The sequence below is a fragment of the Artemia franciscana genome, chromosome 8 (genome assembly GCF_032884065.1).
Source record: "Artemia franciscana chromosome 8, ASM3288406v1, whole genome shotgun sequence".
Taxonomy (NCBI): domain Eukaryota; kingdom Metazoa; phylum Arthropoda; class Branchiopoda; order Anostraca; family Artemiidae; genus Artemia; species Artemia franciscana.
The window spans coordinates 43,710,278-43,722,383 of NC_088870.1; the positions used below are offsets into that span (position 1 = coordinate 43,710,278).

The 12,106-nt window shown below is 35.1% G+C and overlaps 1 protein-coding gene across 2 annotated transcripts in view; it reads left to right on the plus strand.

Moving 5' to 3' along the window:
* The first annotated feature begins 1,134 nt into the window (after window positions 1-1,134).
* Window positions 1,135-12,106, plus strand: part of LOC136030464 (proteasome subunit alpha type-5-like) — a 33,810-nt gene continuing 22,838 nt past the window's right edge. The window contains exons 1-3 of one of the 2 annotated variants that reach the window (XM_065709470.1): window positions 1,135-1,218; window positions 10,249-10,348; window positions 11,821-11,974. In XM_065709470.1, coding sequence (XP_065565542.1) covers window positions 10,280-10,348; window positions 11,821-11,974 — 223 coding nt within the window. In that variant the 5' untranslated portion in view covers window positions 1,135-1,218; window positions 10,249-10,279. The remainder of the gene's footprint in view (window positions 1,219-10,248; window positions 10,349-11,820; window positions 11,975-12,106) is intronic. The other variant, XM_065709471.1, reaches the window with a different exon arrangement.

Genomic DNA, 12,106 nt, shown 5'->3' on the forward strand with positions numbered 1-12,106 from the left:
ACCTCTATTATTCACGTCAGTACTTCAGTACTTATAAAGCTGGCTGCAAGTTTGAGTTCAAGTTTTTTGATTTTACACAAAATCGTAAACATCATATAAGTACTGTGAAGAAAAAGAATCGTACATGCAATACTTGTCAAAAAAATTACTAAGAACAATTATTTACCCTATAAAACTATCAAGATATATTATAACTTTATTTATCTGAACTGTAAAAAATGACATGCTATCTACCAAATAATCTTATGAAAAAACAACCCAAAAATGACAAACCATATGGCTTCATTAATCGTGAACATTGTTTGTAGCCCACATTAGCATGGAACTGTTTCAAACAGTTCTTTGTTGCTAGTTTGTTACTTAGGACTCCTGTACATCTCAAAAATCTGTGTGGTGTAAAATTTTTTTAAGTAACTGAAGAAGTTCTTCTCTGTGATTCGAAGTTCAATTCGCAAGGAAACAGATCCTAAATCGAATTATCCTGCTTCACTGATCAAGAAGATGATGATGATGAACAAATTAAAGGGAAAACCCCCAAAAATTTCCCTAAAAGTCCATGGGAGAGGAAAAATCCCCAAATCCCTAAAAAAAACTCTTGCCCCTAAAAGAGTTAAAAAATCCCCCTTTTAGGGGGGAAATCCCCATAGTGGAAACACTAAGACCTTCCTTCCTTATGTTCTTCATGAAAACCATCAGCTGAAACACAACTGTTAAAATCAGTCTTCTTCTTCTTATTCGGCAGACGGGCTTTTCAGTCGATACTATTTAGCCCTTTTCCTTTTGGCTCACTCTGTGGCATCGGCAGAGCTATGGAGATGGTTTGTCTTATATGATTTGTATCTGTTCTGATTTATTGAAGAATATCTTTTGATACCAGCAGTTGAATTATAAGAGAATATATATTGAGCTCTGTGCTCTGCGAGAAAGTATAGTCAGCAAGACTCTTGGCTGTTAGTGGAATTTTGTGGTGTTTGAACCACCACAAAATTCTAACATATTACAGTGCAGGATATACTGTGCAGACGTCAGCATATTACATTCAAATAGGCAATGATCTATCAGTGAGTGAGATTTTGCGGGATTTTGCCCAATCTTCCTTAGAATGTTTCGATGATTTCAAAGGCGACAATTTGTGATTTCAATAGAAATGTACGTTTGTCTAGTATCTAGATAGAAAAAATTAATAGTCTAAAGTGGTGAGTTTGCAAAAAGATTAAGGTAAATTTAAGATTAATAATTACTTGCCTCGAGACTACCGTTGGTGATTTTTAACCAATTTCGAAGGAAGAAGCTTGTAACTACATCACAAATTTGTTGATTTCACTTAAGACACAATTTGGATAGTGGGTCTTTGTTTTTAGCTCATGCCTGAGTGTATCTAGAATGCCATTCTAATAAACCAAACAACTATCCAAAGCAATGTTGCTCTCTTGTAGAGAACTTTCTTGTCTCTGAGAACAGTCCCTTAGAAAAGTCAGTGACTACTTTTTTGTCTCCATGATAGGGCAACTAGGCTAGTGGGTTTCTGAGCATAGGCCTAGTCCAGTTACAATTCTAGCTGATTGACTTCTTCCTATCTTAGAAATGGTTTAGGTTAAGAAAATGAAACTTTCAAAGATGAACCTACAGACTAGTATGTCCTGGGAAGGTATTTTGAAGCAGCCACCTCTACTCCTTCTCCCTCTAGAGGGCCCTGACTTTTAAAAATATATGTGTTATAAGAGTGAAACCTTGCAAAATAGATCTTCTGCTTAATTTAAGTACAACAAAATTGTTTTCAGCTTCATAACTTTGCTCAATTTCATTTTAGGCTATAAGGTTCAAAGGTAGGCCTATAGACTTGTTACACAGGCAAATTTCAGGGCCCTCTACAGAGAGAAGGAGTGAAGGTGGGTACTTTAAAATACCTTCCCAGGACATATTTTATCCTGTAGACCCATCCCTGAAAGTTTCATTTTCCTAACTTCAACCCTTTCCAAGATAGCAAGAAGTCAATTAACTAGAATTTTACCCTAGTCTATAACAATGGTGACAAAGCTTCACTAAGGGTAAACTACATTTCAATAATGTTTTGTTACAAGAGCCAACTGAAAAATAAAATATTAAAGGCATCTATTGTTTTTGAATTTCTTTTTTCTTAGACACATCTTCACACAAATACTTGGCTACAAAGCCTCTGCTTTATTAGGTACTGTTAGGCTAGGCTATATTAGAGGGTAAAGATTTAGTGTTTCAACTCCTGGTAAAGCTCTGGAGAAGCTGCTTTTGCTATATTAGAAAGTAATTAGGATAGGAAAATGAAACTTTCAGGGATAGATCTACAGACTAGAAAATTTGTCACAGGAAGTTATCTTTAATTAGGCCTACTGGTGAAGTTCTAGATGAGCTGATTTTGGTAAATGTACCACAGTTCATATAATTGACTTACCAATAAAGTGAACATACCACTTGATGCCTTTTTTATGCTCTTTACAAATATAATAGGCCTAATCACTTTGGTAATTGTTTAGTTTCATCACAAGCTGTCTAAAATGCATATTACTGCATATAACAGGATTCTGATGATCATATATTGTTTCTTTGTCATTATTAGAGAAGCACATCCATTTTTAGTTTTCTAAAATCCCCTTCCATCAAGACTAAAGGTTAGACAACACAAATGAATAATGACATAAAAACAATATGCAGTCATCAGAATCTAGCTATATGCAATAATTCAAAAAAATGAACATAAAAAAACTAAAATAGCCTATCCTACATTCAAACTTTAAACATCACTGATTTTTCCCTTGACTACCCACAATTTGTGTCAGAAATAGGGTTGCAATGATAAAACATATCAAGATAACAAACAAGGGTTAAACAATCAGCAAAGAGTAGGTCATAAACATCAACAAAAATTCAGCCAATCAGAATACAGACCTTGCCCTGCTGCCCACAGGGCTCATGGACTAATTTGCTTTGCTCTATGTCTAATGTTACTATAAGCAAAATTGGATATTTGTTTTGTTCAAACAGCTGACTAGTTTAAATGTGAAAGTGAACAATTTTGGATATTCACTTTAATGGGTACATAAGTTTTTGAGTTATCTTTTGACTTCCTACTATACAGAAATTATCAGTGAAAACTGGAATTATTATCTGAAATATAATTTCATTTTGTACTGTACAATCCCAACTTTTCTCTTGGCTTCAAAACCTTGCCTGCTTTATGCAATTTTAGTTTGCCCCATGGAGGAGGAGGGCCAACCAGAAATGGATGTGCTTCTACAATTAGCATTTCTAAGTACTATAGCATAGAAACTATGCTGCTTTGCAGCATAGTTTTCAGTTTAGACAGCTTGTGATGAAAACTAAACAATTACCATCACTTCTATTGTAAATTCAAATGTAAGCACTTTTTGACCTAACCTAACTAAAAATAATTTTGACACTAAGAAAATGTAGTAACCAATAACTAACTCATACTTTAATTGAAAATTTGTCATTTTTAAGAGCTTAAAAAGTGCTTAAATTTAAATTTTCACTTTAAAGTGATTATTATATTCATAAAGAGCATAAAAAAGGCATTGAGTGACATGTTCAAAGTTTTAAACCATTGTTCTAAGCCTTTTTTATACCCTATATTTTAGTCATTTTTAAGAGCTCAAAAAGAGGTTGAATTTGAATTTGCAATAGAAGCAATTATTGTATTCATAAAGAACATCAAAAAGCATAAAGTGAACATATGTTCACTTTATTGGTAAGTGAATTATATAAACTGTGATACATTTACCTTAAATTACCTTAAATTGCAGCTTGGAGTGATATAAGGATTATCCATCCTTGTGATGCTCCATAAGAAAAAAAAGAATTTGTTTGGTGTAGATTGTGGCTGTTAGATTAGACTCTTGTGGAGGACTCTGCAGCTTCCCAATTGTAAAGGAACTCCTGGCAGAGCCATTCCCTATCAAGGTGGGACTTGAACATGTCAATTGAAGTAGCAGAAACTGTTTCTTCAGAGAGCTGGTTCCACATATTGATGATTCTTTGGCTGAAGAAGTGGCTTCTATGTCTACTCATGGAACGCTGCATGGAGAGCTTCAAAGAATGTCCTCTAGTACCAGAATGCAAGGGCTGTGCAAAGAGACCAGGAAGGGTATTTTTAGAGAGGATTTTTTTGGTTAAAATAATGTCACCCCTTTTCCGTCGGTATGTCAGCGTTGACAGCTTCAAACAACGTAGTCTTTCTTTGTATGGAAATTTATTCATGTTGGTAACCATCTTAGTGGCACAACACTGGACATCCTCAAGCAACTTCCTATCTTTTTTGAAGAAAGGGGCTGCCAATGACATTCCAACCTCCAGGCGTGGACGTACAAGTGCCTTATTATAACTTCATAAGAACTCTAAGGTGTCTGCTGGAGATGGCTCTTTTAATGATACTGAGGGTTTTATTTGCAGAAGATGAAACAGACTTAGCATGGCTGCTAAACTTTAATTGATGATCTAAAATAACCCCAAGATCTCTTTCATCAGAAACAGCAGAAAGGAAGTTGTCTTGAAGGAAATACTTATGATGCTTGTTATTTTTGCCAAAATGAATTACATGGCATTTGTCAACATTGAAAGTCAGAAGCCACATGTTAGCCCATCTTTCTAGACTATCAAGATCTGTTTGAATTGATTGCTGGTCAGAGGGAGTAGCCGCTTTTCCAACTAGTTTTGAGTCATCAACCTACTTTTACCCTACTTTTTGCTATCTTTGAAAGGGGTTTGGCCCCAAAACATATTCTGGGAAGGTATTGGCCAGCTAGGCTAGTATGTTAACCCTCCTCTGATAAGTCTGATAAGTCTAAGTCTTAAAAATTTTCTTACTTGACAGGTCTAGCCCATATCTACAAGAATTTTGACAAAACCACATCATACCTTAATTTTCAGTTTCTTTTTCTCTGCTTTTAGTTTCAAAAAAGTGATTCAGCACTTCCACATAAAACTTGGCATTGATGGTTAGTCCAGGAGGAACAAATTCATGGTTGACAATGCCTTTGATGTCAAAAAAGACAATGAGCATGATTGTTTTCACTTTGGATTTGCTTATTCTTGCCTGTTCTTGGTAAGGAAATGCTGATGTGTGCCATTCAGAAGATTGCCTATTTGTCTTGGGGTCATGCTCAAAGATCCAGGACTCATCACCTTGTATTATGCTATTCAAAAATTTGGGACCACTTTCACACATGTTCAAATTTTCTTAACACACTTCTACTTGTCAAAATTTCTGGTTATCAATGATCTCTTTTAGAGCCATCTTCATGCACACCTTGCTCATGCTCAAATGCAAAGTCACAAATGGCAATGCCATGAATGATAGATTTCAGTAAATTTGTTGTTTGGGTAATTAAATGAATGCTTAGTTGACACATTGTTTGTGTTTGTCAAAGTTGAAGGTCATCTAGCAGGGTCTTAATTGGTAGCCTCTTCCTGGCCCTCCAAAAAGGCCTGGTGCTGCCAAAACACACCAATTCTCACTAAAGCAACATCTGGGTAAGCCTGCTTGATCTTATCAAATGCCTCTGTTACTGATTTACCAAATTTCACACAGAATTTAATTGCATACCTCTGCTCTAATGAACACTGTATTTTCAGCTAGCATCACTCACAGAAACATGTCATGCAAAAATGTCAGTCACGACTCTCCTGGTGCTTCAAGACATCTTACCAGCTAATCATTTGTTAGCTAGGAACACCCTCTACCAAATCCAGTCAGTTTGCACAGGCTCTAAAGTACAGTTGCAGCAGAAGAAAATCAGTCCTATTACATTTAAGACAAACCATTTATAATAGAAATTTCAAAACAAAATTTAAAAATGTAGTGCAGGGTGTCACAGTGGTATCTTAATTTTGTAGCCATGCAAAAAAGTTATCAATATTAGTAAAGACTTTCAAAAATTATTAAAATGTACTATTTGTTTATGAATAAATTATTCAAAAGTAATATATTCTGAAGGCACCTATACAAACCAACACCATTTCATATTCAATGAGCAATTCTAATCCAAAACATTTTCAAGACATTTGCATTTAAGGGTGCTTTCCACAGTAAACTTTGCTGCTACATAACAACAGTGCTGAATTCATTGGGAACTGTCTAAATTTGATCCACCACCAAGTTTACTTTCCAATCCCTAGAAAGACTTAAATCTCTTAAGATGTGAAACAAAGCTATGTTTTTCATTGCAGAAAATACTTTTTTACTACAAAGCATGTGCTAGATTACCTGGGTATGTGTAGTAATTTACTTATTGAAATACCTAAAAACTTACCCATTAGTATCCTACAACTATGTTTCACAAGTAATAGTATTAGAATAGTTAATGATGCATGATCAGTACCACAATTTACAGAAATCTGACCTTTGTTTAATTGATACACAGAGATTTTACTAACATACCCCTCATAAGAAATAATTAGCATTTTCTATAAGTTTCAAAACTCCCTGTAAACTGATAGAAAACAACAACCTTAGAAACCTTTCTGACTTGATAACTCAAGGTTTTAACTTCTGTATATCTCTACTGATGATCTATTACATGGTTACTGAATTGCTGTGTATTAGATTGCAAGAATTAACAATGGCAACCTTCAGGATACAACTCTACCTCCTGAATTTATAGATCTATCACTAATAAGAGTTTCAGTTTACCCTGGGACCATCCTTAGGAAATTCTATGGAATATTTATGCTAAACAGGTTTGGTAGGTTAAAAAATTGTCCCACATTCTTTTGTTTTCGAAATTTCTGAATACCCCTGGTGTCATTGTGGCTCTGTGTAGTTTGATTACCACACAAAAAATCTTTTGTGAGCCAGTCTTATCAATGTCTATGCAGAAAGGAGGTGAGGGGGTCAGTAGTAGTTTTTATTACCCCAGCCAACCATTGACATAACAAGATGTTGTACCAAAACTGTCAGGGTCAAATATAATGGCTAACATTTCATAGGGAAACTGTACCTTAAATTGCAGCTTAAAGTAATATAAGGATTTTTCATCCTTGTGATGTTCCAGTGATGAAAAAAAATTTGTTTGGCATAGGTTGTGGTTGCTGATCTAGACTCTTGTGGAGGACTTTGTAGCTTCCCAATTGTAAAGGAACTCCTGGCAGAGCCATTCCTTATCAAGGTGGGACTTGAACGTGCTGGTTGAAGTTGCACAAACTGTTTCCTCAGATAGTCGATTCCACAGGTTGATGACTCTTTGGCTGAAGAAATGACTTCTATGTCTACTTGTGGAATGCTGCATGGGAAGCTTCATTGAATGTCCTCCTGTACCAGAATGCAAGGTCTCTGCAAAGAGACCAGGAAGGGTGTTTTTAGAAAGGATTTTTTGGTGTTGCACCAGGGTTATTAAGAAATTACATAAATGCAAGTATGTCGGGTAATTTTTTACTTTGTGCAACCAGTTAAGGGCAAATCCTCTGTTAAATTTCAAAGGGATGGTCTCTGGATAAACTGAAACTCTTATCAGTAATAAATCTACTAATTCAGGAGGTACACTTGCATCCTGAAGGTTAAAGTCCTTTATTATTAACTTTTGCAATCTAACACACAGCAATTCAGTAACTATGTAGTAGCTCAACAACAGAGATATACAAAAGCCAAAACCTTGAATTGTCAAGCAGGAAATATTTCCAAAGTTGTTGTTTTCAATAAGTTGATCCCTTAGAGAATTTGCCTCCCCCACAGAAAGTTCCCCAAAGGGAATCAAGATGGATTACACAAAAATTCCTCAAAACTCATTTTATATTTATCTGAAGGCTCAATGAGGCTTACAAAATTTGGCAATTAAAATGTACTCATTTAGACATATGACTACATCTACAAAACAACCCACCATACCTCCTTCATAATAGCTAATACATGCTTATACATCACTGTATTATGAAGCAAATCAGTTTTCCTTCTTGCGGTTTTGCAACCTTATTCAGGCTTGGTCTAAATGAAGGGAAAAGAGAAAAATAATTCCTATGCTCCCCATGTGAGCATATCCTTTTCTATGTTTATAATGGAATGATAGATATAATTATAGAAAATCCTGTGCCCCCTTCATGGAAATTCTCTTCTCCCATGGGAAATTCTTCCATGTAAAGATCCCCCAAGTAACCCCTGCCCTCAACCCCTTCTCTCCCCAACCAAAAAATCCCCCTGAAAACAGATGTACACGTCCCAATAACCATTACTATATGTAAACAATGGTCAAAGTTTGTTATTTGCAGCCCCTTCCTTGTGGACTGTGAGGGAGTAAGTTGTCCCAAAAGACATAATTATTAGGTTTTTCAACCATGTTGAATAAAAGGGCTATTTAAAAATTTTGATCTGGTTAATTTGGGAAAAATGAGTGTGGGAGGGGGCCTAGGTGCCCTCCAATTTTTTGGTCACTTAAAAAGGGCACTAGAACTTTTAATTTCTGTTAGAATGAACCCTCTTCCAGCATTCTAGGACTACTGGGTCAATACAATCATCCCTGGAAAAAAAATAAACACACATCCATGATCTGTCTTCTGGGAAAAAATATGAAATTCCACATTTTTGTAGATAAGAGCTTGAAACTTTGACAGTAGGGTTCTCTGATATACTAAATCTGATGGTTTGATTTTTGTTAAGATTCCATGACTCTTAGGAGGTGTTTCCCCTTATTTTCTAAAATAAGGCAAATTTTCTCAGGCACGTAACTTTTGATGGGCAAATCTAAACTTTCAGCATATGAAGAATCAGCATATGAAGAATCAGCATAAAAATGTAATTCTATTGATCTAACTATTGGTACAAAAATTCCATTTTTCAGAGTTTTGGTTACTATTAGGCACTTCCAGATAAGCTAGGACAATTAAATTTGGCAGGTATATCAGGTACCAGACCAGATCAAATTAGAAATTGTCGTTATCCCGATTCTTCTGTCTGAAGGGGAGTGGGGGAACTGTTAATTTGGAAAATTTTGAAAAAATATGTATTTTTTACTTATGAAGGAGTGGTCGGATCTTAATGAACTTTCATATTTAGAACTACCTCATAACTCAGATCTCTAATTTTAAATTCTGACTGGATCCAGTGTCATAACCGAACCGGATCCACTCTCTTTGGGGGAGTTTGGGGCGGGGTAATTTGGACAAATTAGAAATAATGAGGCATTTGTAACTTACAAACAGGTGATCAGTTTTTAATGAAATTTGATATTTAGAAGGATCTTGTGCTTCATAACTCTTATTTTAAATCCCGACCAGATCCGGTGACATTGGGGGGAATTGGAGGGGGAAACCAGAAATCTTGGAAAACATGAAATTTGAGGTATCTAGCTTATGAATGGGTGATTGGATCTTAATTACACTTGATATATAGAAAGATCTTATGTCCCGGAAGCTCAATTTTCAGTTTGAATTGGATGCAGGGACAGAGAGGGCTGGAGGGGGGACCAGAAATCTTGGAAAATACTTGGAATGGAGAGACTGGGATGAAGCTTGGTGGGAAGAATAAGCACAAGTCCTAGATATACGATTTACATAATCGGACTGAACCCGCTCTCTTTGGAAAAATTTTGAAAAATTATACAATTGAGGTATTTTTAACTTAAGAATGGATCACCAGATCTGAATGAAATTTGATATTTAGGAAGAACTCATGGCTCACAGCTCTTATTTTAAATCCCGACCAGATTTGGTGAGATTGTGGGGGGCTGGAGGGGGAAACTGGAAATCCTTGAAAATGCTTAGAGTGGAGAGATTGGGATGAAACTTGGTGGGTATAATAAAGGAATGTCTGAGATACATGATTGACGTAACCGGACTGGATCTGCTCTCTTTAAGGGAGTTAGGGGCTCCAGTGCTTTGGCAAATTTGGTGTTTCTGGACGTGCTACGACGATGAAAATTGGTAGACATGTCAGGGACCTGCGAAAATTGACTTGATAAACTCGCTTTCCCCTATTTAACCATCCAGGTATTTTAACTTACGATTGGGTGATTGGATCTTAATGGATTTTGATATTTAGAAGGACCTTGTGTCTCAGAGCTCTTATTTTAAATCCTGACCAGCATTAAGGCTCTGATTTTCCTTTTAAATCAATCTCTTGATTCTTAGAATTTTGCTAGAGCTCATGCCATATGAGCTCGTGGCTCTTGGCTCTTCCAACCTCGTCACAAGCTCTATATAAGCTCTTAGCTCTTGTTTATAAATGTATTCAAGGTGTTTTATTCTATATTTAATATATTTTGTTTTTAGTAATTTCTGAATTGTACCAAATCAGAGCAAGATGTTTTTAACCAGATCAGAATATGACAGAGGTGTAAATACTTTTTCACCAGAAGGAAGGCTATTCCAAGTATGTGTTTCTTTTTTTTCCTTTTTTTAGATTTTTTTTTCTTTAACCACATGTAGGCCTACTTGAAAATTTAGTTTTTAGAATTGGTCAGAGTTATTCTTGTATCCAAGTATAAAGAAAAAAAAACAATTAGTTTTTTATTTCATTTTGCTAATAAACTTCATGACTTTGTTTTGTAATTATAGAAATCAACACTTTTTTTGTGTGTTTCATACAAGATATAGTCAAGAGGGGGGATATCTCCAGCAATGCAATCCATTCAAATAATTTTACTAATTGAAAATCGTAATTTCCAAGACTACCTATATATCTTTGTTTTTGCTGACACTGATCCTTGTAGAGAAAAAATATGTTAATCAAAACTATCCATTAAACGACTGTGGGCCTTTATAAAGAGTAAGTAAGAAAGTAGAAAGCAAGATAAACGAAAGCAAAATTTTCCTTAAAGTTTTATATACCTTACTGTACTAAAAACTACAAATAATAATAAAAATACTAAGAATGGAACAGGCAAAATAGTCAAATCCAAAGTAAAAAAAATGAATACAAGCAAAATATATTAAAAGGAAGCAAATGAACGATTTAAGAGAAGCAAATATTTGAAGTTTCTAAGCAGTTTTTAGAGAATGAATTTAAATAGTGTTGCCACATAAGATGATTCCATAGATAAATTTCCCTGTTTGGTGATAGATAAATTTCCCAACTATGTATGATCCATTGCCTTGATTTTGTTCTGCTGTCTGTATAACAGTAGTAAAGGAATCCTAAAAAATTGACATTCATTTGCAGTAGTCATTCCTGTAAAATCTCAAACAAAAGTGGACTTTAAAAGATATTTAACAAAAACAAGCCGTTCCATCTTCAGAACCTTGCAAGTACTTCTCAGCCACTTACTACTAGAATCTATTCGTGTTGGCGGCATATTGTAGCATTGGTCATTTAGTCTTCTTATAAAAAGGAAAATGTCTTGAAGATGTCGAGAACTAGTGAAAAAATAGCAACTTACTGAAAATATGAAAGCCATAACAGCTTGCCAATATGATGTGCAAAGTTTTTCCATGTATGCTGCTGTTTGTGTCCTTTACAAGTAGGAACATACAAAGTGGACAGAAGCAGCTTTTTATAACTGCATTATTTGATAAAAAAAAATTATTAAAATGTTTAAGGAACCAAAAACCAAGGAGAAAAAGCTGAAGAAAGCAAATGGAATCAGAGCAGGTATTTAGCAAAGACCTCTGCCAAGTCGTACTCATCTCTCAACACAAGAAAAAAAAAACACTGACCTTTTGAAGCAAACTATAACAAGACTGAGGTAAAGACTCACTTCTTTAAACTGTTGTACTTACTTATTGCTTTCAGAATATGATTCTTCCTACAGATTATCGTTAATTTCATTGGATGCTTGATTTTCTATGCTAGTTTTTGGAGAAATCACTTTTTTAATCATTTATTTACATATATATTGTTTTTAGGTAGAATATGCCATAGAAGCCATTAAGCTTGGTTCGACTGCAATAGGGATTCAGACATCAGCTGGTGTTGTGCTTGCTGCAGAAAAAAGAGTAACTTCCCCATTGATGATAACTAGCTCCATCGAAAAACTAGTTCAAGTGGATAAGTTTATTGGTATGTTGCTTGATGACTAATGCCATTACTATCTATTCATTTTAGCATCAAGTCGCCTTGGGCCAGCACAGTCCAGGACTTAAATGAAGTATATGTATCAAGCGGTTCTTTAAGTAGAGACGTTTGATTCTT